This window comes from Lipomyces tetrasporus, assembly GCF_029532465.1.
Source record: "Lipomyces tetrasporus strain NRRL Y-64009 chromosome Unknown POJ06scaffold_4, whole genome shotgun sequence".
NCBI lineage: Eukaryota > Fungi > Ascomycota > Lipomycetes > Lipomycetales > Lipomycetaceae > Lipomyces > Lipomyces tetrasporus.
In genome coordinates this window covers 1,707,399-1,731,364 of record NW_026611599.1, presented here as the reverse complement: position 1 = coordinate 1,731,364, position 23,966 = coordinate 1,707,399, and the positions used below count along the sequence as shown (strand labels likewise).

Sequence of the window (23,966 nt, the reverse complement as noted above, 5' to 3'; positions counted from 1 at the left end):
CAACCGAAGGATGTCAAAGGCTTCTAAAATCACGCTGGTGCTGACGTCGTTGTCTGCTGTGGGTATCATATACGGCGTTCATTACGTCCAGGAAGCCGAGCAACAGGTACTTGTCATTCGCCCTATTTTGTTAACGATTGCTGCTAACGGCAACATAAAGTCGATGTACCAGGGCGTGATCAAAGACAAAGAGAGACAGCGGATTAAGCACGAGCGAGCCGAGGAATTGCGGTTGCAGCAAGCCTTACAAAAGGAGTATGAGGCTATCCAACCTGTTGCGGCAAGACCAAAAGGTTGACGTGAGAGCAGTGAACGTGCGAAGTTGCATTAGAGGTTTCGCACTTGTATATAGATTTGTCTTAGACGGCGTTGTTGTACATAAGAGGTTCTATTCGGATAACGCTTTACATGTCTTTCACTTGCAAAATTACGATCCATCATAATAGTCTCTGTTGCATTTTCAATAGGGCGACGTCCCAGATGGTGTCACTGACGGGGTTTATACTTACATCAACCGTCCGGCGCTATTGTACGGTGCCCACACGATACCAGAGCGCATGCATTACTTTTCCTCACATGCCCTACAAAGTTATCCTCAACCTAATACCTATTCCGACTGGCTCCCGCCAAAGCCATGAATCCAGCCCCTCTATCCGAAGGGCTTGACAATCTTATTGCGGGACGTCTGTGGCGCTTTCTAGGATAACCGAGAATAGGATTCGATCTGGGCCGCCGAAGCTGATTATATTTGATTGATCATCAGATGCTTTATGTGCGAGGAAATACTATCGTCTAATCTACAACGACAGCTACGTTTGGATTTACACGCTGCGTGACCTGAAGTTCACCAGCACAAACTAGTACCAGGTTGCAAGCGAACTTGCCGCCACCATCCGAAAAAGTGATATCTTAATTCCGATCCGTCGTGCGACCGTCTTCTATATCGTAACACATTCATCATACGGCCACAATTCTTCGATGGTGGCACCGGAGACGCTTCCGTTTGCCGAGAATGTCCAGCTTGCTTGCAATTTTAGTCTGGGATTGTGATGTTGTCATATAAAATCTAGCGTCCTCATTTCGTCTATAATTCTTTTATCGTTACCGAAGAGGCTACTCCGGCACCCATTTTGATTCCTGACGAATATAATGTTACTCATGTTGCGTCGCGATCGCCAAATCAGTCGTAGACGACCGCGGCGCTCGAATAACCGTATTCTCAGCAGGATAAGATTAGCGATGTCCTTCATCGTGGTCTATATTGGCCTGTGACGTGGGATTAGCCTTAATATCATCCAGCATGCAAGAGAGTACGATTGCCCGGCGCCAGAATTACGAGCCATCTTGCGTCGACCAAGTTTGCCGCGCACGTGATTGGGGGTACAAACACCTTACACAGCCACATTCGAGTCCTTCCATGTCCCGATCTGACCCGACCATGCAGCCGAACAGCGCGAGTTGTGCAGGGATCCGATGGCAGGACTTCCCCGGACTTATCAGCCAGATTGCGTTACTCGGCCGGGTCCGGACGAAAAGTGCATGTCCGCCTCGTCGGGTTTGGGCTTGCTAGCTGTTATGAAAATGATCGCTGGAGGTGGAATTACACTAACATTCCTCTGGCGAGCCCACATTCTATCGGTGTTATTGTTCAATGCGCATTTGGCATTAGGCTGATAGTTAGGCTTCTCAATATAGTAGAACCTCGTTGAAGCCGATGTAATGTTTACAGCCATTTCATATCGGTTTACGAGGTTATCGGCTTATTGAAATTGGATTAATAGCCGTGAGGCGAATATTTACAGAAAGTGGTATCGGTTTAACGGGTTATCGGTTTACAGCGAATCGGCTTAACGGAGTTCTACTGTATAAGATTTTTATGGACGAGATCAAATGATCGTGTTTTTCTGGGAAAGTAAGAAACGTAAGCGACCACCCACGCAAGATCGATCGATCCCACCTCATAGCTGAGCAGCTCGTGGGGCTCAGCTTCTGCTCCTCCTCCTCGTCGTCATAGTCGTCGTCGTGGTCTGTCCGCTATAGCTTTTCTGCCTCAAGTGAGTACAATGGAGAGCCTTCGTGCATCGCACGCGGCGCGGTATTATTGACTCAAACCGGGAGGGAAAATAAACTATTTTCACGCCTCTCACCTTAGCAATATTACGTCACAGACTGTGGGCCTTATGGACTTATTGATTGAGAGGTCGACTCTCGCTCGTTGATTTTCAGCACTGCTATTTATTAGCGTGTCAAGTGACCCATGACCGCCTTCGTTCGGTCTTGCTACCTTCTTCGCCTGGTTTGGAAGACTACGATCAGCTAAACAGCAATATACTTCAATAGTAGTTGTAAACCCGAATCCTGTCGAGTGATAAAGAATACATGCAGCCGGGACATGCGAGCGGCAGAGTGGAATTGTGGAAGTCTGTGGACTTTGGACCGTTTACTGTGAGTCGGGCATTACAAGTTACAGCAATAAGTGTGTGCCGAACAGCCGCCTGATGCGATTGTGCATTCTGCTGAGCAGGTCACATAAACTGTAATTCTTGAGACAGGTCGCAAAAGTCGGTCCTGCCAGGTACAGACCACTGACGCAATCTTGCCGGGGGTCGCGGCGGGTCTTTATAGTTTATTTATTACAAACGGATTGCGGCGTCCGGCATTATTCCGGTGGAAATGGCCGTGCGTTGACGCAATGCCCCGTCGATTCGGTGGTGGTGGCATCGATCGCTGGTCAACTGATTGTAGGCGGCTTGGCCAACCGTCTTCTGATGAGTGGGATGTTGGAAGAACTCCTGAGATGGAACGCGACTTGTCGTGATGAACGTTGGCGAAATCTTTTCGGTTTAATATAGGAGGCTTTAATCATTGTTTGTTATAGTCATCCTTTGCTTCGGCCGCCGTTTGATCTCTTCGATATTATGTATTATTGGCATAATTCGAGCACCGTGATAGCATACTAGAGGTGGTGTAATCTGTTACAGCATGTTATTCATCGGCGATAGGGGTTGCAATGATAGTAGTTCTTGAAGGATTAGCGCCGTGTACAATACGCATTGCCAAAAAGCAGCCTCATTTGCAACTGCACGACTGATGAGATAGGCTACCGGGATGACCGGATGAGTAGTGACCGCGGATGTCGCGGATCATCGTTGCTGCCAGGAGAGACGTATCGAGATAGGTGTGTATCTTGTGCAATTTATTCGCATGCGGAGTGCCTCGTGCTGGTAGAACAAAGCGGAGACGAACCGGCGAAGGACATCTTTTTGGGTCGGACGGGAGCCGGAGCAGAAGCCGAGCGATTAACGTTGGGTCTGGCGCCGTCTAATAATACAAGCGAGCGATTTGGTGACCGGCGATGCGCCGAACAGGAGCCGACCCTTGCCCTGAACATTCCCACCGGAGATCCGAGGTTGGCCGATACACGCGCACAAATCGAATTACGGCAGTTTTTATTATCGGAATAGGATTTTTACATTACTGTAAGCGACATAATGCAGAGGAAGACTGAGGGGAACGCGAAGGTGGACGGGAGAACAGTTCCAGCCGCTCCGACGAGTCGCCGGGGAACAACTAAGAGCAAACGGCACGCACATGGCGATTGGTTACGGCGAGAATGACGGGGACAGTCGCAGGCGCAAGGCTGGGCAGGTGCAATACCAGCGCATGCGAGAAGTGTAGACGTGGAGAGATTGCGGGTTGTGGAGTACAGGCGACCTGGTTGTGGTGCCCTGACAACCCAATTGGAGAGGGTCATTTGCCTATTAGATCAGTCCGCTCAACCAATCGTTGATATTCAGCAAAATTGAATAATGTCCATATATAAACTAGTAGACTAACTGCGTAATGAATTGGGCTTGAGGCAATGCAATCTCATTGCTTACGCTGGAAACACATTACAGGGAATTACACGTGTAAATGCACGCAGTTACCCGACGAGCTAACGAACAATAGCTGGGTTAGGGCTGCAGCTGCATTGTACGCAAACAGCCCAGATTAGGATAATAAGTTATAGTAGAGCATAGTATATCAGAGCGAGTAAAGGAAAAAGGAGAAAGTAGGTAAGAGGATATTGGCAGGAACTGAGGGAAGATAAGTTCGTTAGTACTTTGTCCGGCGTTTTAGCCGGGCCCGGGGACGAAGTCGGCGGCACGTTGGTTGTTTACTCCCACCCGCAGCTCATACAAAACTTGCCCGCCCGCCCTGCCTACTTTCTCGTCACCTGTTAGCCTTCACCGGTGTCGCAACTCTCACTCTCGACTTGCTGCTACCTATACTCGCTGCTTTCAGCATATCAGTCGTTCCAGTTTAACATGCTGTCCCGCGCCAGGCGCGCCTAACTCGCATCTCAACCATCCTCTTCCGCCACTTGACGATTCTTCTACTTGGCCTAAATATATATATTCTTGCACGCACCTCCTCTCGTCCTCAACGTCCGCAGATCCAAGTATATCGGGCGCCCAGTACACAAGGTACTTATCATATTTGTATTTTGCAATCTTTCCAAACATTTGCCGCTTGCGTCGGAGGTCGTGTGCCCCGTGGAACACGGCCGGCTATTATTTTGTTGTTTGTGGCCTGTGACAGAGCTGAGCCGACCCGCCCCTGTACTGTCAGCCCGCCTATCTGGCCGCCACCACACAACCGCCCGTTTCAGTCGTGCTCCAGGCTGCTCACTATTGCCGGGTGTCTACTGCTAGCTTCCGCTACTTGAGCTCATCCTTGGTTCGAGGTCGACTATAGCGCGTGGCTGTTGAGGCAGTCTGACCCGAGCGAGCGTGATTCGGGTGTGGCTGGGCATCGGTTTGCACAGCCGGGTCTGGAGTGGCTGTGCTCGGCATCAGTTCCCCCGCACATGCTCGCCGCGTGCGTGCGGTCCGTTCCTTTGTCTTTTTTGTCGACTCCGTCTTCGTGTTCTTGTTTTCTTTTCTGTTGTTTTCGCTGACTCCTCTTCTTTGCAGGTCCTTCTACTTGATCTGTTCACGATGGCCTCGCTTGACCACTCGCCGCGTCCGCTCTCGTTCGCGTCAGCACGCGCGTCCGCTGAGTTCTCCTCGTTCTCGTCACCGCTAGCTTCACGTGCGCGCCCGACCTCCGATGTCATCTTCAACCAGTCAACCCCATCGGCCGCATCCGTGAACAACAACAACCGCATCCCTGCCCGAAGGTATCCGCAGCACGCCGCCGTTATGAACACCCGCAGCAGCATTCCCAGTGCGCTCCGAATGCGTCACGATATTCGCCCCGACGACGGCGGGGCAGATGCGGAAGATCCTGAGCATATGAATTTTCTGGCAGAGCAGTGGCTCTCCGAGCTCGAAAACTACGAAGGCACTCTGGGCGCCCTGACAGCCGCGTCGTCCGCGTCGTCCGCGTCGCCAACGTCACCTTCCAACTCAACGTCCGCGTCCTCGTCGTCCGGCAACCCGTTCAAGTCGGAGCTAAATGCTATCGAGACGTGGTTCTCATGCGTGCTGTCCGAGCCAGAACGAACTGCCGCACTCTACACCTTACTCCAGCACACGACCCAGGTACAGATCCGGTTTTTTATCTCGGTCCTGCGGCAGATGGAAATGAAGCGTCTCGATCCCGCCATGGTGCGCATGCTCGACTCCGAGTCGCGAGTTGCGGTTGGCGTCAAGCGGTCCCAGCAGCAGCCGATGCAGGAGACCAAGCGCGCGAGCGTGACTGGCCTCTCGCGGTACGAGGACGAGAGTGACCAGGAAGCCACTCTCGACGAGCATGCATCCGCTGGCGGAGCTCGTGCGATCTCACCTATCGGATCCGAAAAGTCGGCCGGCCGTCCGCCTTCTGTAGATCTCGACTTTTCGTCGAGCTCTGGAAGCTCGAACAGATCGTCGGCGGCGCCGGTGTCTACAACGTTCACGTTGTCCGCGTCATCATCCTCGCCGTCGTCGGTCACCGCAAATTGGGCTAGCATGAGGAACACTCCAGTTTCGAAGTTTGCGTCCGGCTCGACATCTGCACCGGCAAGTGCGTCGCTTGATGCGCAGACTACGCTTGCCAATGCAGAGATTATTGCTAATGCGACTGCAATGAAACTGGCGGCTTTGTCGACAGTAAACAATCGCATCTTGCTCGACTCCGACGTGCGAAAATTCAGACGAAAGAATCTATTGGGGCAGGCTGGGATGTCCCCTGCGGCATCGTCGCCACTATCTTCGTCGCCGTTCGGCCCGATGATGTACAATGAGGCGGGTCAAGTTGTCCCGGTGCCAGCACAAATCACGCCAAACTACAGGCCGCCGTCGGTCCAGCAGCAGGCCTTCATGACCCCGTCGCCTGCGACTTCATCGTCTCCGTTTGTGTCTTGCTCGAGGGGCCGGAAGTGGCAGCCTCAACAGCCGGTCCAAGCCCCGTCGTCGCTCGTTTCCAGTCCGGCGTCATTCCAACTGAAGCCGCATACCCCAGCCAAGCCACAGTCCCCGTCGTTTGAGTTCCCCAGCCTAAGTCTTGGCTTTGGAATCGGCTCTTCGCCGTTCTCAGACTGGTACAACATGTCGTCGTCACCACTGTCCGCCACCGTCGCGTCGTCGCCTATGCCGACAGCGCCGGCACAATCGACGCAGCAGTCACAGCCATTTCAGCGGGGACGCCCGTCTCCATCGCCGTCGCCATCGACAGCAAGTACGACTAGTAGCTCCTCATCATCTAAGTCGACATCGAAGAATTCCTCCATGGCAACTTTCCGCGCAGGAAGCGCAACATCTCAGCCCAGAGACTCGTCGTCCCAGATTCCTGACAATGCGCTTCTGAACGACATCCCTGCATGGCTCCGCAGTCTGCGGTTGCACAAATACACCGAAAATCTCAAAGATTTAAAATGGGAAGATCTAGTCCAGCTATCTGAGGACCAGCTCGTTGATCGGGGTGTGTCGGCCCTCGGTGCGAGAAGGAAAATGCTCAAAATTTTTATGGCCGTGCGCGAGGCCAAGATCCCGTGGGACCAGAATAAACACGACACTCAAACTTCGGCTGGATCCGAAGAAACGGCATAATATTAAATGGTTTTATACTTGTTCACATATACGTCTCATTTGTGCGTTGGTGGGTACTCTTTTCGGTGTCATATTATTTGCAGACTTGGGTGTTCTTTCAAAATTTCCTTCTTATGTAATACATTTGTGCGAACTCGTTTGTGATTTTTTAAAATATCATTTGTTTTAGCGTTTGGACTGGGTCTATTGATTTGCATTTGTCGAGTTGAAATTTATTTGATGTGATATGAATTCGAAAATTCAGGGAATATTGTGGGACTGTATATGGAGATTCGTGATATCAGATGTCAATGGTCGAGTACTAGAGTCAATAGAGATCTTAATTTGCAGGTCAGTGGTGCACAGAAGTTTCGTTGCTGCGGAAAGATGCGGAATAGGCTCAGTAAGCAACCTACGTACACAATATGTGTAGAGTACATTCTCCCCTGTATATATATCGTTAGAGTCCAGTCGCTGATCGCATGGTCGGGCAAATTGTAATCGAGTGGTCGGAGCTGTGAGCGGTTCAACGAGCTAGTGAACGACAAGTCCACGCAAAAAGACCTAACCCGCAGACCTGAGTAAATCTAGATGGCAGAGCGCGCGTGCGTCGGACCTGAATTTTGATCGATGTTGCATGTCGAATGCTCTGTGAGGTCGGACTTGTCGGACCTGGCCTTGCACTGGAGATTTTCACTTGTGCGGTTGACCAATCCGTGAAGATATAAACACATGGGCTTTTACTGAAGGACTATATACCCAACACGCAAGCCTCCAAGGTGACGTAGCTCGCATTTATGCCCAGCAGGTCGTTTGAGAACAACCGAAACGACGAGAGAACGAGTGAGGAATATTTGAAGAATCATTGGGACACCGAAGGACATTTAACAACGATGATGCTAACAGAGTATGCACTATATGTAATCGAGCAAACCATTGCCTATCATATATATATCAATTCGCTACGTTTTAGTCACGATGCCTGCATTTCGATAACGAACATCGGCGTGTTGGATATCTGGAAAGAATTCGGAGGACTTTTTATTACAAGATGCCAACTCGTAGACATTGTAGGTAGGGATAGTTGATGCCGCCGCGTGGTTTGTACAACGTCGCGGGTTAGGGCTGTTCTAACCTCGACTTGACCAAGCATGCACCCACAACTCGCTAGGAATTTCAACCAAGAAATCCGCCAAAAGACATGTCAGTAAACCAACTCGGAAGCTACCTCGCTTGGCTAGTAGTCCCGCGTGGCGTCTCGACGGCGCTACAAATGGGATACTACCAATTATTCTACCCAGCCGCAAACGCCGCCCCGCGCCCCGGCAGTCCGACATACAGACGGCACCAGCGCATCTCGTACGCGGTCGTGATCATCGGGTATCTCATCTACACGACCTACACGTCCGTCACGGGCATTGTCGGGGCAGGCAATTTCTACTCCTTGTTGGGCGTGCCGATCGATGTCGACGACAAGAGCGTGCGCAGGCGATTCAGGAACCTCAGCGTTCTTTCGCACCCAGATAAAGGCACCGGCAGCGATGACGTTTTTATTGCGCTGAAGCTCGCGTCCGAGACGTTGACTTCGCCGGTGCGAAGATTCGCGTACGATAGGTTCGGCATGGCGGCGTTGTCGTGGCCGGAGGGCAAGTCCGAGGTCGAGTATGTCATGCGCGGCATCCAAGCCTCGGTTCCGCAGTACGTTTTTAGTTTTGTGGTGATGGTTGTGCTATCACTGTTTCGACAAAGCGCGTTTGGCAGTTATGTGAGTGTCCGTCTACGATTTCGATTTGGCAGCAATGGCTAATGGGTGATTTGGCAGTGGAGATATGTTGCCCTCTTCGCCGAATTTCTGATCGAATTGCACCTCATCACGCGCACCGGTATACAAGAATTCGTGGCAATGTATTCGCCGTACCCATTCACCATCCGCGAGCTAATCGATCTTTCCCGGTCACTACTGATCACGCTCTCTATCGCTGCCGCACAATTGGGTCCAGTCCTGTGCCCCGACCCACCCGAGCCATCCATCAAACTCATCCGCGAGCAACAAGACGTAATGAAGACCATGATTGCAAGACTCGCAAAAGTAACCGACGTGATCAGCACAGAAGCCACGTCCGCATTCATGGCACAGACGCGACCGTTTTTAGGATTACAGCCAACAATGGTCGTCGGGGGCGAGCCGTATTTCAAGGAGCGGTTGCAGCAGCATCTGGTTGACTTGAAGTTACGGAGTAGACCCGAAGTTCAAGACGCATTGAAACGCGTCGCAAACGCCATGAACACAGAGACTGGCGCGGATTTCTGGCCCGAGAGGGCTAATGCGTGTACGTAGGCGACCGATGCAAAGAGTATATCCGAATACTCGATATTTCATTGTAGAATAGGAGTTTGGGGTCGCTCGGCGCTGGGATCCAGGTGTATGCGATCTTACTCTTGTCCAGCAATTTTTCGAATGTGCCGTTAGTCTCGGCGCTGCGGACGGTCGCGCTGATGACGACTTGCGCGGACGGATTTTCGGTAATGAGAGTATCTAGAGACGCGACCAAAAGCTCGCATATTTCGGCGTCAAATGTCTGGGTATATTAGCTTCTTCCATAATACAACCGCACAGGCTACAACGTACGATATCAGCTCCTAAAATGAGATCAACGGGATCAGTCCATTTGTAATCTGCCTCCCGACTTTCCCGCTCAAGCGCATGCCCTGTATCTTCGCCGCTGCTGTTTCCCCACTTGTATACGCGAGTTTCGACGACATTGCCGAGTATGTTGGCCTCGATATTCTGCCGTAATCTCAACACGACGACGTCATCCCCGTCCGTCGCAAAGACTTTAGCTGCCCCGAGCTTGCCGCACAGCATACTCACAAACCCCGTCCCGGCACCTACTTCTAGGATCCGCTTTCCAGCGACATCGACCTCTCGGTGCTCTAGTTGTCGCTGCGAAAGGATATACTCACCCAACGCGAGCGCGGCTTCCCATGTTCTATTCCCTGTCGTGCCGAATCCAGAAATAAGGCTTCTGCTTTCCTGGATCGTTATACTGTCGTTGGGCTCGTCGTCAAAGCGGACGTGTTCGTCCAGTAAGTACGTTACCGGGCCGAATTGCGGAGTCGAAGTTGCTCTGAAATAACCATGGCTGTCGGTATTCCCAATTGCTGAGAGCATGTAGCATATCATGTCGCTGTCTATATCGACCTGTACTTGTACTTGTCAGGCAAAATGGTTGATTCGATTAAGATATAGCGCGGCACGTACTTTTAGGTGTTCTAAAAGGAGGACTATTTTCTTAACAAAGGCAGTGATATACTCGCTAGAAGGTGGCTCGAACCAACTACGCGGCTGGCATAGCTAATAATCTCAGTTCTCAATTCCTCCCAATTATTATTTGGCAAAAATACCTCGAAGTAAAGCTCATGCTGGACTTCCAGGTCACAAAGGATTTCATATTTCTCGTGCTCGGACTTTGCCCTCGACGCGACGGATGGAAGGGCGAATTGGAATGATCTGACAGGTACTTGTTGTAGGAATTGGCGGGTGATAAAAGATATTGTTTCTTTTCTGAGCGACGGCATTTGGAAGAGGTCGGTTTGCGTACCACTTGTTGGTCAGGGAGGAGTTGTATTGTCGTAGTCCCTGTTGTAAGTGTTCTCCGAGAAGGTCAGGGGTAACCTCGCTCCGAAATGAAATTTCGACTATGTAGGCTGCTACTTAAAATCGAGCATTTACTAATTAATAATATTCAACGTCTTCTTTATATCCAGCGACAATGCGTCTAAGACTAACACTCCTCTCACCCAGCTCGCCAGATCCTTTTCGAATAATCTACCCACTTCCCCCAGCATTCCTCTCCTCGTCACCAACAATCCTCGATTTAGTCTACACCATCCACCAGAATTTCCCCGGCTTTTTCCACGAACCTCACGAACTCGAACGGTATAACAACGCACTTCAATTTCCGGATGATGGTCAGCATACGGATGAACTGTTCCGTCCCGTCGACTATGGCTGCGAGACAGCAGACGGTTGGAGTTTTTGTTTGTGGCATTTAGTCGCGGATTCACTTCGCGACGAAGATCACGTCATGTACGTATGCTCTATTGCTGCGGTGCATCTATATTTGCAAAAGACCTAACCGGCAATTTCTCCAGTATTCGAAAGCTTGAGGACGAGAACATACTCTCGCTTCCGAAATTAGCTTGCCTAGAGACGTTAACGTATCCGCGCCCGGCCGGCAATTTGTTGAGACTTAATGGGACCAACTCGACTGTTGGACGCAAGCGTGTGCGAGACGAGGGCGATCATGGACATGAACTGTCGGCCGCCGTTTCCCCCGAGAGTGACGCAAAACGGCGGAAAGTCGAGGTAGAAGACGGCGGCGCATTACCTCGGTACGTAGGATCATCTGTATCATCGAAATGCATGAATCTACTTGCTAACATACTAACGCAGGCCCGCAACTCCCACAGTCGAGGATGTTACCAGGGTGCGGTCCGCGCCATTCGAAGGCTCAGTGGCAACGAAAAGCAGAAATGCCCGGCGTCGGAGGGCCAGAGCTGCTCAGAGGCGGTTAGAGGAGGAGAAGTTAGAGAAAGTTAGGTCTGAGCTGCTCGGCCGGGCGGAAAAATTGGTTGTCGTTTCGGACGAGCCAACTACATCCGAGAGATTTAACCCGGTAGAAGAAGAAGAACGTGAAACTACGGGTGACGAAGATGATCACGAAGCACCAGAACGTTATACGTCTAAGGGATTGAGTATTGTGGACAGGATTGGGTCGCAGATTCAAAGTGCTCTTTCAGCAATATCACAGGTCGTGAAAGTCGCTACACCGCAGCGCAAGAAACGAGACGTTAGCCTTCAGGCAATTCCCGTTAAAGACGAAGTTGAGCAAGAATTGAAAGCACAATCTAGTACGGCCGATCAGGAAAAATCTGCGGTAGAGATGGCGGAGCTCGACAGTACCTCTAGAGACAAGATAATCGATCCAACTAATGTAGTCAAACGAAGAAGACCAGTCGTCGTAATTGCAGAAGCGGTCGACTGTGAAAATCCGTCCAACCGCAGTCTCCAGATTCCCCCCTTTCCGTTTCAGCAAGTCAATCTAGACGAGTTCTGGAAACCGAAATATGATCCTTCACAGGTCACTATCGGTCACGAAAGCAGCTGCGATGAGGGAAATACATTGAAAGCCAATAAGAAACAAACCCGGAGTTTAGGCAACGGGAATAATAAACGAAAATGGAGTCTCGACCATGCGGCAACTAGTAATAAGGGCAAGACAAAAGCTCGGGATTTCGATAATTGGCGGAAAGAGACTAACGTCACTGAGGTGGCCTTTTTGGAAGATTTGTCGCGCATAGACTGATATTCTATTGACGGTTTCGAAGACAAGCATCTTGGACGGATTTAAGCGCTTGACTCGATATTTCTACGCGCATGTCTGTAGAATTTGTGGCGTGTATCATAGGGCGGCTGTACTGTTGATCAAAAAGAATTGATTTACTGACTATTAACAAATCTTCTTTTATATTACATCATTCCAACTCTGACACAAACTGCGATATAACGGATGACATGACACGATTTAAACGAACATAAAACAACACCATCTCAAATGACGTGTCCAAATGACCACGAGAATGGAGCAAAATTGCCCAAAACTATTACAAGTTGTTGCGGAAAAGCGACCGCAGTCAACTCGTCAAAAGAGCGCAAAAATCGTTTCCAGAATATTCTCGATGTCGTTCGCGGTATTAATTCCAAGTCTTCAAATATACCCTCATAAACCTTCCTATCGAACGACCATGCAAGTCAGAACTAATTTGCTAACCTACTCGTCACCTTCTAGAACCCCGGTCAATTGAACCTCTGCCGACGTAAGGCGACCTTTCAATAGAAATACTTCGCCGCGCCGCAGCCGCGACAGTGTTGCTATCAAGTGTGAATGAGCGCACACTGCTCGACGAGCTTCTTCTGCGCTCTCGTCGGGCTTCAGATGGGTCGACATCGCCCCTGCCGGCTGACTTAGCGAGGAGCGATAGAATGTCGGTTAGTGAGATCACGCCGGTCAGTTTACCACCGAGACCCCGGGTGGCAGAATACTGAGTTGGCGGGGAGACTGGCATGAGAGATGGAGACGCGGGAGACTGCTGCTGTGAGTGCGGAGATGTGGCCAGTGATGCTGGTGCCGGGGTAGGTGTGCCAGATGACGGGGTTGATGGAGGTGAAAAGGTCTGGTGATTTGGCGCTTGCACAATCCACATTCTAATCAGCATTAGTCTCCATTTCGAGTTCCCATAAGGTTATCCATACCTGTGAGACTTTGTAGCGACAAGCTTGGCAATGGTATGAGCAAGAGTTGAAAGCGGGGTGACATGAAAAACAGGATACGAGTCCTTGCCGCCGTTCTCGAGTCCCCGGTCGGTCAAAATGACAGTCAAAAACTGCAAGCAGGTAGCTTGAAGCAGATGCGCGGAAGTCGATCTATTAAAGTCAATATTCTCATAAACAATCCAAGTAAACCAAGGGGCAATGGCGCAGGCTTACTTTGTGAGATGCTTTACATCCACAATGGAGATATTTCCCAGTAAATTACGATCTGAATCGACAACTGCCAGTGAGGAAACAGACTCGTTATGCATCTTCTCCAATGCCTCAATGACGAGTTTATCTCCGGCGATCGAAATCACAGAATTCGAGCCAATCCCAAGTTCCTGCAGGGACATCTGAAAAAGCGGCTCCAAGCTTGGGAACCGTCGTGCGTTATCCCACAAATACGTGACCAGGCGTCTCTGACTCAACAGTCCTTTAACTTCCCGTTCGGCATCATCAGTAACTAATAACCTGTGTAAACCGCGACCAAAGTACTCTACCGCCGTCAAGACGGTTTCGGACTCCTGCAATGTGATGAACGGATCCTTGGGACTCAAGCCGAGAACGAACGACACAGGCACATCGAACCCAGCACGCGCTTTATGTACCATTTCCTCCAACTCGTCCGACACGACGCTTCCGCTTTGAGGTTTCAAATGGCCCATGACTAAAAGTAACAACGCCGAAATGTCTGAATAATCAAAACTCTCAGCCTGGGTGACGTCGATCCCAGGGGTGATCAAAACAGGCAAAGACGTAAAATTATGCTGAATCAGCTCGTCGTACGCGGCTTCGACAGCGATGTCCCCGGTGATCGAGACCAGTTTGTCGTTCTGCACCAGACTTCCCAGTTTCACGGTCTGCCAGTCCTCGGCCACGGGAGGTCGGCCTGCGGGATCGGGTTTGACCGGCGGCGGAGTCGCGAGTAAGTCCGCGATTGAGGACGAGCGTGCCCGGCCTCGGGTCGTGTTAGGTGACGATGGCGAACGCGGTGGAATCAAGTTCGCGCCTGCTGACGCTGGCGCCACGGGCGGCGCTTGTGGTGGTTTCTCCATCTTGAATGTGGAGCTTCAGACTCACTCGGGACAGCTGTAAACGATCTCACAGACTGGTGAACGCAGGATAGGGTAGTTTGGTTGATGCCTACTCGTCGATTGGCAGCAATCGGGCAATCTGTCCTCGGTTGCTGGCTATCACAACCACAAGATGTGAGAGAGGTCACGATTCGATAGGGAAGTTGTGACGATCGCGACTGATCCCGGCGATGTGGAGAACAGCTGCGCAGTAAATGGCCACAGCAGCAGATGAGTATATCGTATTTCACAGAGTGCGCTATTTGATTCACCTGATATATAATGAAATCAATTGCAGCCTGTTGTCGCTAAAATCCAATTATACAGGTCGCGATTGCCTCCTTGTTGTGGCTGGTGCCATGCAGCGGGGCGTGGGCAGTGGTCGGCTGTTACGGCGCGGCGTCGCATGACGCCATCTTCGATATCGCGGGCCAATCCGGGTCTCACCACGCACTTCGACGCCATTTGGCAGACCAGTCCGGTGGCAGATGCTATCGTGATCCTGCCGATGACTCATCTTACAATTTGATGTATTTCTGCGTGTTTGCTCCTGTCAATAATGTGTAACGATTGAAGAACTGTTCAATTCCAATAAAAGTCACTCAGTATTAAAAGGGAAAAAATTATTCACAGTACGACTAGTATTTCACATCAATAGCACTGACAAATACAAAAAACCTTTTCACTATACTGCCACCAAGAACTAGGCCAAGTTGCCACGTTTCAGCTGCTCGCGCTCAACGGCTTCGAACAAAGCCTTGAAATTTCCACCCCCAAATCCCTCGGAACCTTCGCGCTGGATAATCTCATAGAATGATGTGGGCCGGTTCGATACGTGCTCCTATTCGTCTGTTAGCTCTCTGTCATCTGTCTTTCACTAAAACGTACATACCTTGACGAACAATTGCAAGAGGTAGCCATCCTTGTCGTAATCAACGAGAATGCCTAAATCTTCAAGCTTGGCGAGATCTTCCTTAATTCTTGGTGCATTGCTGCTTGTCAAGCGCTCACGGAGATCGGTATAGTACTCCTTTGGGACATCAATGAACTCGACACCACGCTTCTTCATCTCGTCAACGCACTTGATGATATTAGGAGTGCGGAGCGCAATGTGCTGCACACCGGGTCCGTTGTTGTAGCGGAGATACTCTTCAATTTGGGACAGACGTTTTCCTTTGGCCGGTTCGTTGATTGGCATTTTGACACAATTATTGGGATTTGCCATCACTGTCGATTTCAGTGCCGAAAACTCCGTCTGGACATTGTAATCATCTTCCGATACGAACTGGTGGAATCCAAATGCCTTCCGATAGCTGCATGAGTTGGTTAGCTAGCCTCAGCGATATCACATTTCGCAATGGAGTACTTGCAAATTGCAAACATTTTCCATCTGACCCGCATACTGATTGCCAACGACATGGTCAATTTCCATTATTGGGACGGAGTCATATACCTTATTGATTGGGTCGTTGTAGTCAACGGGAACATATCCTGGCAAGTACGCACCGAGATACTTGTCTTTCTCAATGAAGGTATGGGTGACATGGCCGAAAGCCGTGACTGTTGCGATGACTGCGCTGCCGTAGTTGTCCTGGAACCTAGTTGGCTTCAAAATGGATTGCGCACCGTGATTAACAGCCCAGGCAAACACCTCCCTGACGTCTTCACAAACAAATGCGACGTCCATGACCGAATCTCCGTGTCTCTGTTGTCTCAATTTAGTTTCTGCTCCTGGCAATGCAACCCTTCAGTGATCTTACAGAGATGTGGTTCACGATTCGTTCTGCCTCTTCGCGATCCGAGTCTGACATCACAATTGCCGTATTATCAATTGGTGCAATAGGCGCAATAAAAGCAAGCACGCAGTTGCCATTCTTGACAACTTCGGCACGCACACCGCGGTTTGTGTTCTTGTTCATCTCTCGACGGGCAATCGGACGGAATCCCATGCGTCCGGTGTGATACTCCGCCATGAGCTTGCTGTTGGAGCAGGCGAAGGTAATGCTGTGGAAGCGAAGAATCTTCTCAGCCAGATGCTCTGGCATTTTCTCCGCAATCTGTGGTTGCTGGTCCATGGTTTTCCTGGTACCAGCGGACGTGCCGGACGACATTACTGAGATTGACTTTTCGCGCAAATAGGGGACAAAGATATGAACTAAATGCAAACAAAATTGCACAAATAAAGATACAAGTAGATGATAATATTAAATTTTGGATTAATTATATAGATTGGTTGAGCAAAGAAAAAGGGGAAGTAGCGAGAAATGGGAGTGCACGCATGGACTTATACTCGTGTGGTGGGCGTTTTGTTTACGCTGATCCAACGCCGGCCGGACCAGAACTGCTGGCAGGGGGGACGTGGCACAGGACGCCGCCATTAGTGCATAGTGTGACTGCTTACGCGTTACGTAGTTGACTCCTAAATGCATGTTATGCGTCGATCCAACATCTAGTTATCTGAAGCAATGTTGCGGCGAGCAAGCAGGGTTGACATGCGATCCCACCGATGATGCCTACCGAGCCGCGAGGATGTGCGCCAGGCTGCAGGGGAATTGCTCATGCAACATTGTGGGATTCAAGCTGGCGGAAATATACCGGAACGACAAGAGACAGAGAGTGTGTAGGTGGTTGATTGCCGTGTCAGCGGCGGATCTGTTTGCATTCTTGTCACACAGATCAGAACACCCAAAGACACATGGCGCTGACCCGGTTTCTTCCATTTTATTTCTTTTTTTTGGCCATTCGGTGATAGTGTTGCCAGCAGCACGATTGATATACAGCCTTGTGCCATATGCGAGTCGAATTCGATTCAATGTACCAAATTTTGAAGGGCTGAACGGCATGTTCACTTCTTGGTATCGCGCTATTAATTGAACTGGCCATGGGGTAAGGGTTTAGAATAGTTAGTTAGATTGGGTGCCACTGACGTCATCGGTCCCAACCTATCACTACTTGTGACAAGACCTTTGCCCTTATAATAATAGGGTGAGCATGCGAACATGTCGCACTGGACAGTCTTTTAAATCAATTTTACCCTAACCCAAAGTCAGGTACCACTCCCTTATTTCAACCGTTCAATGTATCTTGACACCTTGCATCAAAATTTAAACAAGCAGCAATAACTGTAGCTAGTATAATGGACAGCATTGATGCAGTGCCTGTATTTTACGGATGGTCGGCTCACTAGATCTCCGATTTTGCCAGGAGAAGTTAGATAATGAGCGCAGGTGTCAACTCTCGGAGAGCACGAGGTTGGTGGAGACCAATGTAGGTCACTCCCCTCCTGTGTGTTGTTAGATGTTAAATACTTGTCCTTTTTGTCACTAATACGACATTATCGCGCTATGTCTACTCTCGTTCTCAGAACTTTGGAAGAATAAGTCCGTAATAGGGGTGCCCTGCCGTAAACGGGGTGATCGACGTCAAGTACGCCACGGGGATGCCCTGCCTGCCCCACAAGGAAGTCACCAAGTCTCTAGCTCAAATAGCAACTCCCAGATAGTCCAGATTTTCGAACAAGGAAGACTAGTGACCCTACATAGTGTCTGCGATTACGACATCCATAGCACTAGTACTTTCTTCAATGCTCTCTCGCGGCAAATTCGGTCCATGTACAACATGAAGTCATAAACAGATATGAACACTCCTACAGACTACTTTACGCCGCCTGCAGTATCAGCTACACCTCATCGCAAGATGATTGTGCTAGTTATTGATCCTCCGAATCGCGGGAGCTTTCCTTATACGCCTTTGTTCCGCGACGCCTCGCGCACGTTTGTGAAAGCCTTGCAATCCACCGCGGCCCTACACTCCCCCCAGTCCGTCAGACATCAGCACATATCGCCGATTCTCCGCAGCGCCTGCTCACCTAAGCTTCTTCGCACGTCAGCATCAGAGACAGTAGCGACATGGCACTACACTCGTCACGCCCGAACAACGACCGTCCACTCTGTCGCCTTCTCGCTCACTGACGCAGCACACATGGCGGCCGCCGTCCAGCTCTGGCAACCCGATGCCATTATCACCCGTGCTACGCATACCGCCATCAACGATGCCAACGGAATACAGCGGATATTTCGGGTAGCACGCATATTCGACACTAAAGTCATTGTACTCGCTGACGGATTGTACAACAGTGCGACTCGAGGACCGTCATCGGCTTCCGTTGACAAGGTCTGGGACGCTGAAATCAGGTCTCAGAGTGTTAAGTACGATTCATTGGTCGGAATCAGTCAAGCGATTGCTAGGGCATGGAACGGCGACGTCACGTATCATGAGCACAGTCTGCAGTTTCTTCCTCGTCACCATCCGGAGTGGAGCGGAGTTTCGAATAGTGGGGTCTTATCTATTGTCTATGGATCTGTGGATTACGAGGAGCTGGATAGTGTTCATGAGTATTTGGATGCGTTTGCGCACAGGCGGACTAGAAAGCTCGCGATCTCTAACCTTCCCAGAGAATCACCGGTCCCAATGGCGTCGAGGGCCAATACTGCGGACAGCAGAGAGAGTGGTCAAAACAAGCCAGCAGCTTCGATTGGTACGCCAGAGGACCAGAAAGCTGACGGCGTTGACGAGAACAATGGAGATGCTACTCGAGCTGAGGACGACAATATGGCGCTTACGGAGAGTGTCGCGGTCTCATCTTCGAGTACTGGTGTTAACGATGATCGTGATATTCATAGTGACCAGAATTTGGTAATAGATCTTCGCAGCGATAGTGAACTAGCGGTTCGGGAAAACAAGCCCGTTCGTCCGGTGGAAGCTGAAGCTGCTATTTCGCGCCTGGGAAATCCGATCCGTCGCCTACAAGTGGAGGAATTACAGTGGTCGCTGCAGCACGACATGATGTACTGTAAAACTCCTTCCATGCCCTTATTCTACGTCACGACTAATGTTCGTGGTGTCGGTCGAGATTCCAGCGAGATCTATGTGCGCGTTTTTGGGCATGCGGGTGAATTGTGCGTTAGCAAAATGTATCTGATGGGTCCTTGCTCTACCGACAATTTCTCCTTCACGCTGGTCCGCCTGAAACAGATTATGCCAGCTTCAATGGAAACATCTGTTTCCAACTACAGTAACACACTCTTACCTCGTGAACCAGCGCTCTTAAAATTTGACGTTCTCGCGAGAGCACCGCCAATTGGAGCCAACCCCCGTCTTTCCCGTCTCTGGAATCCATTCATCTCGCGCGGCGCACGCATCATTGAAGCAGATGACATTCAACCGCAAGTCGCTGTAGCAGTTCTCTGCAGATTCGACCGCCGCGACTCCACGGGGGCAGTATGCCTCGCCTTCGATCACGTGTTCAGCAGTCTCCGCAATGGAGAAAGAGTCAGCGTCGTGTTGGCCGGCGGGTGTTTCCGCGCACGGATTCTCGTCTGTGCAATGGACGAGCCGATTGTTCTTATTGAATCGAGTCGTAAACTTCCGGCGTTGGTCGCGGGAGAACCTATTGCTCTTGTTAACGGCTGGTCTTCTGTGTTTGCGGAAATCGGATTTTGGTCATTAGGAAGGGGCGAGAAGATGTGCGTTCCTGGTAGTGTTGTTGCAGTCTGTGATTGGACTGATCCTGCCGGATGATTTTGGCTGTAGTGACTGTTACGCACGGAGAAGGTTTAAATTACGAAAGCGTCCTGCAAGCGCTTGAATTTCAGTATTAGTAGTAAATTAATGGCAAATTGCGAAGCAGGCCATGAGTGCAGTGATATTAATGGTAATTATGACAAATAATGACCATCAATATAGTGCAAATCCGACAAATCGTTCTGAGCCTCAATTCAGGGGTACATCGGTGTGATAATAGTTTTTTCCCCAGCTTGAGCTCGCCTCCGTACTCCTTCACCACCTTAACACAACCACCACAATGTCATCAAAAGAATATGATCGCCGACCGAACCCCCCAGGCTGGCGTCCTCCCAGAGCTCCCTACAATCCTTATGACCCAGAAGACTTTCGCCCTCCAGAAGGCTATCCATCCGAATACAACAGGCCTATTGCCAAAGACTGGCGCGTTAAGGCTGGTGAAAACCAGAATTACAGACAGTTCGTGAATTTGATGCGCATGCAGGCGTTTCCTGGAAGTGCTCCTCGAAGCGAGATGTATCCCGGCAGGTTAAAGGTGTTACGAAAGATACGCGGGAGTGGCGAGGCATTCGCCAATGGCATACAGTATGCCTCGTTTGTCTTGTGTGGATGTAAGTATGCTACTTCTGGGGTATTGGGATTGTGAACTAAACTCGTATTTAGCCATTATAGTGTATGGGACATTTATTTACAGATGGAATGACGGTTACGACAACATTTTTTCGGGCGTAAGTGTTGATCAACTGACTCCTCGCTGATGCAAACTAACATGTTTCCTTCGGCCCAGCCATATCGACTCCAGCTTCGCATCAAGAAGTATCTTTTTGGTCGACTCAGCGAGCGGGAGGAAATGGATCTTCACCCGCGAGCACGCATTAGACTCGCGCGAGTCATCGACCCTTCACAAGGAGCCCCGGATTTGCCCGACACCCAATGGGCACTCGAACGGCCGCGGCGGGTACATACTTTAGAAGCAGAACGAGCAATCCAGGAATTAGAAGAACATAGTTTGCGGAGTAGGGACGCACTTGGAAGTACTCCGGATGCCGGTGTTGCAGATGGTGGTGAGTGGACGGGTACGAGTAGCGGAAATAATTCATCACGTCAGTGGTTTCAGTTCTGGAAGAGATAGTTATATAGAATATTTGTAAATAGAAATTTATTCTCGGTTAATAGACATGCAACTTTTCGGCTCTCTTCTTATCCCAAATGCAATGCAAACGTTGAGATGGCCATGCAATATTAATACAGCCAGCAAATAGCGGTAAAACTCCGCCAGGCTCCGGATCGTCACAGGTAATGAGAAACAATGCAATTTTAAAAGAAAGCAACGTCCGTAGATACCAGTCTTTAGTTAGCAACGTCACAGCACAAACATCAAAGCGCCCGCAGCAGTAGCAAACCGTCGTATATTTCCAAAACTGAAACTCATCTCGAAAACAGAAACCAGCGAACTCAAAGCATAAAGACACCACAACAGAAACTCCCTCCCGTCATCTTATAACATCTAGAGGATTTTTTTCAATCCCCTCACATAGTTCTAGAATATCGCTTCCGAAAATACCGTTATCCCAATGTGATACTCGGACTTGTCCCTTTTCATCCCAAAAATCGTAAAACCGAACAGTTTCATCGCTAGCTGCGGCACAGACTCTACCTCCCCCTGGTGATTGCACAGCATACAAGCACCGAATATCCTCCTGCCACGGAATCTGAATTATTGGTCGACATTCTGGGTAAGAGTATATCGCCATCCGTATAGGATGCTCTGGATTAGCGTACCCGAATGTCGCCACAATTTCTTTTGTGCTGCGTGACCAGATAAGTGAAGTGACCTGCGCGTTAGTATTGAATGAATTGACAAGCGAGCCTGAGTTTGTGTGCCAGAACCTAATTGTGCGGTCATTACTGCCGCCACCTATAAAAACGTATAGATTAGTCCAGAGTCATCCAGGTCCGGAAATTAGAGTTACCAGTAGCCAGTAGGGATGGCGACCAGGGACAATAGGCGAGCGCCTTAACCGCTGCGCGATGATCCCATCGATACCGAGGAGAGGCGGCAGGACCATCGGCAGTCACGTCCCAGACTGTACATGTATTGTCGTTGGCGCCAACTGCCATTTGCGTCCCTAAAGGATTAAAAGTAATTCCTAAACATGGTCAACGACGCTCTCGACAGCTTCAGCGTGACAAACAATGACAAACAAACCACAAATCTGTTGGTTATGCCCTTTGGTCCGACCGAGCAGCTCCAGCGGTGAGAGTTCTGTTCGTGGCATGGCATTCTCCGACATCAATTTGAATCGCAATATCTCGCCTACTTCATCGCCAACGTAGAATTCCGAATACATAGGCTCGTGCCCGTCTACGGTCTGGATTGGTCGCCATCCTATACAACACAGGCCAACTGTATGATAGAATTCCGCCCGCGATGTCGGAGAAGAGACAGTCCAGCACGTAATTGCTCCATCCATGCGGCCAATAACCAACGTTCGTCCGTCAGGAGCGAAAGAAACGCATGCGACTGGGGACATGCTCCATTCGGGCAATAGCACTGCACCGGTACTTTCTTGCCATATATATACTTCGGGCCCTAGGCCGACTGCAAGATCATTGGTGACACTGGACCATGCCAGCAGGTTTGTGTAGAAATCATCCCGCAGTCCAGGGGCATCCAGAACCCTGCACATCAATTAGTTCATAGAACCATCTTCAACTTAAGTTAGAATACCTAAATGGTGCATAACTTAAAACTCTCTTCATTATTTTCTGCGACTTGCGAGCGCGACCTTCTACATCGTGGTTTGCCCCCTTCGCCGACGCTCCAGCCAGAACCATCATTAACGCCTCTTCATTGACACGCTCATCATCGCTCGCACTATGAGCATCTCCGTTTGTTCGTAGTCGTTTCTGAAAGTTGAGTACTCTTCCAGGTCGTGTGACCAATCCGCTTGAAATTCCGAGCGCAGACGCAATAGCAATACCAGGGTCCGGCTGTGGCGGAGACCTGACGCCTGCTGTCGTATGTCTTCGCCCACGAACAACCGGGGGGGACACAGACGAGGGTGGAGTCTCAACATGATATAATGGTACCGAAGATGATGACGGTATAAATCGATCTGGTGAAAGCGCCCCTCGGCTCGAGAGGATCCGATCTCGCCGGCGCGATGACGAAGAACTGGGCGACGACGAACTGGAGCTTGATGACAGAGGAGAACGCGCCGAAATTGCTGGGTTGCGAAAGCGAGCTACCGGAGTGCGAATAGTGAGTGATGGAGGACTACTGCGCCAGCGCTGGTGGCCGCTTGGAAATTGAGTACGTAGTGATTCTTCTTGAATTCCTGGTCCTGTTGGCTGCGTATCCATGTCAAATGGCATTTAGTGCGGAATAATCAGTTATATTGACGGTCGACAGTAGTTGTATGCTTCAATTTCAGTGCTTATCTAGGCCGTAACAATATTCTGAATTCGCTGAAGAACTGGCGCCAGCGGCCCAACCCTTGGCCAGAATCCAAATTTTTGGCCCACTATAATATTTGAAATATCGGGAAAAATCAATAAAAACGAATGGCTAACGCTACTGCAAAACAGTGACAAAGCATGTAGGTCAAGATGTTGAACCGTTGCACAAGGAAGCTTCTCCTTTTATATCGTGCCAGGTTCTAAAACAAATTCCACGCGACCAATCTTTGTAGAGGCGCGTCGAATTTGTTTGTTTTGACTGGCGCGTCTTCACTATCAAGACACCTTGACGTTTATGCACCCTAGCCTACTCAAACCCCTTAGTTTGTAGTGAGCATCAGCGGGTTGGGGTACGGTAGGCACCGTATCCGGAGCAGGTACGTACTGTAGGCAGAAGAACTTCGTAGGAAGGAACATGTTCGGAGTCAGCATAGACCTGCCGGAGGTTCGAGGACCCCGTAGGTCAGTTGGAGTATC

General features: G+C 50.0%; 11 protein-coding genes across 11 annotated transcripts; 7 read left to right on the top strand and 4 right to left on the bottom strand.

Moving 5' to 3' along the window:
* Positions 1-10: 10 nt before the first annotated feature.
* POJ06DRAFT_267689 (uncharacterized protein) lies at positions 11-298 on the top strand (the record flags this gene model as incomplete). The annotated part of the gene is made up of 2 exons (XM_056189256.1): positions 11-106; positions 161-298. 2 exons carry the CDS (start codon positions 11-13, stop codon positions 296-298), a joined length of 234 nt encoding a protein of 77 aa, XP_056044988.1.
* A 6,397-nt stretch (positions 299-6,695) lies between these two features.
* On the top strand, positions 6,696-7,016 carry POJ06DRAFT_195127 (uncharacterized protein; the record flags this gene model as incomplete). The annotated part of the gene is made up of 1 exon (XM_056184983.1): positions 6,696-7,016. The coding sequence occupies one exon, from the start codon at positions 6,696-6,698 to the stop codon at positions 7,014-7,016; it is 321 nt and encodes a 106-aa protein (XP_056044987.1).
* Positions 7,017-8,229: 1,213 nt separating this feature from the next.
* On the top strand, positions 8,230-9,150 carry POJ06DRAFT_186083 (uncharacterized protein; the record flags this gene model as incomplete). Its single annotated transcript, XM_056184773.1, has 2 exons — positions 8,230-8,760; positions 8,818-9,150. Coding segments are annotated over 2 exons (864 nt in total), but the record flags the coding sequence as incomplete, so codon positions are not given.
* On the bottom strand, positions 9,060-10,714 carry POJ06DRAFT_98327 (putative methyltransferase-domain-containing protein). The gene is made up of 4 exons (XM_056191858.1): positions 10,401-10,714; positions 10,258-10,350; positions 9,625-10,197; positions 9,060-9,574 (listed from the first exon to the last, which is right to left on the bottom strand). Exons 1-4 carry the CDS (start codon positions 10,572-10,574, stop codon positions 9,317-9,319), a joined length of 1,098 nt encoding a protein of 365 aa, XP_056044985.1. The 5' UTR covers positions 10,575-10,714; the 3' UTR covers positions 9,060-9,316.
* Position 10,715: 1 nt separating this feature from the next.
* POJ06DRAFT_98331 (uncharacterized protein) lies at positions 10,716-12,491 on the top strand. Its single transcript, XM_056191859.1, has 3 exons — positions 10,716-11,085; positions 11,151-11,390; positions 11,452-12,491. The coding sequence occupies exons 1-3, from the start codon at positions 10,769-10,771 to the stop codon at positions 12,362-12,364; spliced, it is 1,470 nt and encodes a 489-aa protein (XP_056044984.1). The 5' UTR covers positions 10,716-10,768; the 3' UTR covers positions 12,365-12,491.
* A 13-nt stretch (positions 12,492-12,504) lies between these two features.
* POJ06DRAFT_251770 (uncharacterized protein) lies at positions 12,505-14,816 on the bottom strand. Its single transcript, XM_056187443.1, has 3 exons — positions 13,546-14,816; positions 13,312-13,482; positions 12,505-13,263 (listed from the first exon to the last, which is right to left on the bottom strand). Exons 1-3 carry the CDS (start codon positions 14,424-14,426, stop codon positions 12,837-12,839), a joined length of 1,479 nt encoding a protein of 492 aa, XP_056044983.1. The 5' UTR covers positions 14,427-14,816; the 3' UTR covers positions 12,505-12,836.
* Positions 14,817-14,870: 54 nt separating this feature from the next.
* Positions 14,871-16,659, bottom strand: POJ06DRAFT_251764 (Glyoxalase/Bleomycin resistance protein/Dihydroxybiphenyl dioxygenase). Its single transcript, XM_056187442.1, has 4 exons — positions 16,205-16,659; positions 15,815-16,149; positions 15,337-15,757; positions 14,871-15,285 (listed from the first exon to the last, which is right to left on the bottom strand). The coding sequence occupies exons 1-4, from the start codon at positions 16,553-16,555 to the stop codon at positions 15,148-15,150; spliced, it is 1,245 nt and encodes a 414-aa protein (XP_056044982.1). The 5' UTR covers positions 16,556-16,659; the 3' UTR covers positions 14,871-15,147.
* A 167-nt stretch (positions 16,660-16,826) lies between these two features.
* Positions 16,827-17,339, top strand: POJ06DRAFT_251762 (uncharacterized protein; the record flags this gene model as incomplete). Its single annotated transcript, XM_056187441.1, has 1 exon — positions 16,827-17,339. A coding segment is annotated over exon 1 (443 nt), but the record flags the coding sequence as incomplete, so codon positions are not given.
* A 677-nt stretch (positions 17,340-18,016) lies between these two features.
* Positions 18,017-20,116, top strand: POJ06DRAFT_251761 (uncharacterized protein). Its single transcript, XM_056187440.1, has one exon. It carries the CDS (start codon positions 18,081-18,083, stop codon positions 20,022-20,024), a length of 1,944 nt encoding a protein of 647 aa, XP_056044980.1. The 5' UTR covers positions 18,017-18,080; the 3' UTR covers positions 20,025-20,116.
* On the top strand, positions 20,117-21,305 carry POJ06DRAFT_251759 (uncharacterized protein). The gene is made up of 3 exons (XM_056187439.1): positions 20,117-20,638; positions 20,691-20,755; positions 20,815-21,305. Exons 1-3 carry the CDS (start codon positions 20,308-20,310, stop codon positions 21,157-21,159), a joined length of 741 nt encoding a protein of 246 aa, XP_056044979.1. The 5' UTR covers positions 20,117-20,307; the 3' UTR covers positions 21,160-21,305.
* Positions 21,306-21,308: 3 nt separating this feature from the next.
* Positions 21,309-23,669, bottom strand: POJ06DRAFT_300841 (WD40-repeat-containing domain protein). The gene is made up of 4 exons (XM_056190723.1): positions 22,759-23,669; positions 22,237-22,709; positions 22,001-22,177; positions 21,309-21,945 (listed from the first exon to the last, which is right to left on the bottom strand). Exons 1-4 carry the CDS (start codon positions 23,403-23,405, stop codon positions 21,521-21,523), a joined length of 1,722 nt encoding a protein of 573 aa, XP_056044978.1. The 5' UTR covers positions 23,406-23,669; the 3' UTR covers positions 21,309-21,520.
* Positions 23,670-23,966: the final 297 nt, after the last annotated feature.

Excerpts from the sequence above, each read along its gene's own strand:
- POJ06DRAFT_251759 (XM_056187439.1), top strand. The coding sequence starts at position 20,308 with ATGTCATCAAAAGAATATGATCGCCGACCGAACCCCCCAGGCTGGCGT. Across the intron at positions 20,639-20,690 it reads CTCGTTTGTCTTGTGTGGAT|CCATTATAGTGTATGGGACA; the intron begins GTAAGTATGCTA and ends ACTCGTATTTAG. Across the intron at positions 20,756-20,814 it reads ACGACAACATTTTTTCGGGC|CCATATCGACTCCAGCTTCG; the intron begins GTAAGTGTTGAT and ends CCTTCGGCCCAG.
- POJ06DRAFT_251761 (XM_056187440.1), top strand. The coding sequence starts at position 18,081 with ATGAACACTCCTACAGACTACTTTACGCCGCCTGCAGTATCAGCTACA.
- POJ06DRAFT_300841 (XM_056190723.1), bottom strand. The coding sequence starts at position 23,405 with ATGCCATTTGACATGGATACGCAGCCAACAGGACCAGGAATTCAAGAA. Across the intron at positions 22,710-22,758 it reads TTAAGTTATGCACCATTTAG|GGTTCTGGATGCCCCTGGAC; the intron begins GTATTCTAACTT and ends ATTGATGTGCAG. Across the intron at positions 21,946-22,000 it reads GCCATCCCTACTGGCTACTG|GTGGCGGCAGTAATGACCGC; the intron begins GTAACTCTAATT and ends ACGTTTTTATAG.
- POJ06DRAFT_98327 (XM_056191858.1), bottom strand. The coding sequence starts at position 10,574 with ATGCCGTCGCTCAGAAAAGAAACAATATCTTTTATCACCCGCCAATTC. Across the intron at positions 10,351-10,400 it reads AGCATGAGCTTTACTTCGAG|CTATGCCAGCCGCGTAGTTG; the intron begins GTATTTTTGCCA and ends TGAGATTATTAG. Across the intron at positions 9,575-9,624 it reads TCATTTTAGGAGCTGATATC|ACATTTGACGCCGAAATATG; the intron begins GTACGTTGTAGC and ends TAATATACCCAG.
- POJ06DRAFT_251764 (XM_056187442.1), bottom strand. The coding sequence starts at position 16,555 with ATGTCGTCCGGCACGTCCGCTGGTACCAGGAAAACCATGGACCAGCAA. Across the intron at positions 16,150-16,204 it reads GAATCGTGAACCACATCTCT|AGACACGGAGATTCGGTCAT; the intron begins GTAAGATCACTG and ends TTGAGACAACAG. Across the intron at positions 15,286-15,336 it reads TCTTGCAATTGTTCGTCAAG|GAGCACGTATCGAACCGGCC; the intron begins GTATGTACGTTT and ends ACAGACGAATAG.
- POJ06DRAFT_98331 (XM_056191859.1), top strand. The coding sequence starts at position 10,769 with ATGCGTCTAAGACTAACACTCCTCTCACCCAGCTCGCCAGATCCTTTT. Across the intron at positions 11,086-11,150 it reads CGCGACGAAGATCACGTCAT|TATTCGAAAGCTTGAGGACG; the intron begins GTACGTATGCTC and ends CAATTTCTCCAG. Across the intron at positions 11,391-11,451 it reads GACGGCGGCGCATTACCTCG|GCCCGCAACTCCCACAGTCG; the intron begins GTACGTAGGATC and ends ATACTAACGCAG.
- POJ06DRAFT_251770 (XM_056187443.1), bottom strand. The coding sequence starts at position 14,426 with ATGGAGAAACCACCACAAGCGCCGCCCGTGGCGCCAGCGTCAGCAGGC. Across the intron at positions 13,483-13,545 it reads GATGTAAAGCATCTCACAAA|ATCGACTTCCGCGCATCTGC; the intron begins GTAAGCCTGCGC and ends TGACTTTAATAG. Across the intron at positions 13,264-13,311 it reads GTCGCTACAAAGTCTCACAG|AATGTGGATTGTGCAAGCGC; the intron begins GTATGGATAACC and ends AATGCTGATTAG.